Source organism: Sphaeroforma arctica (assembly GCF_001186125.1).
Source record: "Sphaeroforma arctica JP610 unplaced genomic scaffold supercont1.7516, whole genome shotgun sequence".
NCBI classification, from domain to species: domain Eukaryota; class Ichthyosporea; order Ichthyophonida; genus Sphaeroforma; species Sphaeroforma arctica.
The window spans coordinates 1-1,411 of NW_014033042.1; the positions used below are offsets into that span (position 1 = coordinate 1).

A 1,411-nucleotide genomic window follows, 5' to 3' on the forward strand; every position below is an offset into this window, starting at 1 on the left:
CATCGGGTCTATTGTCCGCAATGTTGAAGACCGTCATGGTGCCTGCAAACGAGGATGTCGCCAGCAGCAGAGGATTGCGCGCACTCCACTGAGCGTCAAAGCGCCAGTTGCTGCATGGTGGTAATTCGGTAACAATCTCTTGGCCCTGTGCTGAGTTAGGATTCCACACAATGGACCGGTTGTCTGTAATGTATGTGGTAGAGTTTAAGGTTTTAAGGTATAGGGTTTAGTGTATGTGGTGAGATGCATGGATTGGATGGGAGGAGGCGTGTGGGGAGCGGACCTCGAGAGAAAAGAAAAGCTCGAAACGCGAAACCCATCACGCATCGTAAACTTACAAATGCATATGTTGGCATATAACATATCTTGCCTACCTACTTCTCCCTATCGCATATTCAAAGTCGGATTTAGAGGTTGTACGGTGTAAACAAAGCGCATCTCATAACAAACTTGTGTAGATTACTTATGAACCCCTATGGACTTGACCACCCACCTTTGGCGGTACTCAGCAACATGTCGCCGTCCTTTGGACACCAGGCCATGGCCAGAATGCCCCGAGAATGTCCCTCTAAAGCGCGCACGGGCGCATACGCGTTTCGTAAATCCCACAGCTGTATCACAGGCATACGATCTGCACAACATGGTATACCGTGAACGAAAGAGAGGTACAGGTGTTGAGAATAGACCAGTGTCAGTGTCATCGTATAGAGCAATAAACTTTATGATAAAAACTAAATGCAGACACATCGAACATATACAATCGGTGTAATTGTAAAGGTATATATATATTTATATATATATATATATATATATATATATTTGTCGATAAGGTTGGTTGGCAGCCAAGGTGAACATGGACCCAAGTAATCAAACAGGCCATAAACAGCCCTAGGGCACACGATAACCTGTGATGTATCGCATATACGAATACACACACCCTTTCATACATCCATCTCACTCACAAGTGTAGGTGTGTGTGGGGGGGGGGGTTAGGCATGTATCTTTATGGACATATATACACAGCACACACCCACACAGGCACAGACTATGTGCGTGTATAGTGTGAATACAGTTACGGGGCGAAACAAACAAGTGCAGATGTGCGTACGTGAGTGGAAAAACAGCCACGCAGTACCCACCATAAAACAAACAGGTATATGACAGTATATACATGTATATATATATATAAATAAATATAAAGATATATAGATATATATTTGTATATAGATATATATAGATATATATATATATATATATATATATATATAATATATATATGTATATGTATATATATATAAATTTATATATATATATAAATATATAGGTGTGTGTGTATATATATATATATATATGCATATATATATATATATATATATATATATATATATAAATATACACCGGACATATATAC

At 39.2% G+C, this 1,411-nt stretch overlaps 1 protein-coding gene across 1 annotated transcript; it reads right to left on the minus strand.

Annotated features, from left to right (window-relative positions):
• Positions 1 to 626, minus strand: SARC_16176 (hypothetical protein; the record flags this gene model as incomplete). Its single annotated transcript, XM_014289714.1, has 2 exons — positions 1 to 183; positions 494 to 626. Coding segments are annotated over 2 exons (316 nt in total), but the record flags the coding sequence as incomplete, so codon positions are not given.
• Positions 627 to 1,411: the final 785 nt, after the last annotated feature.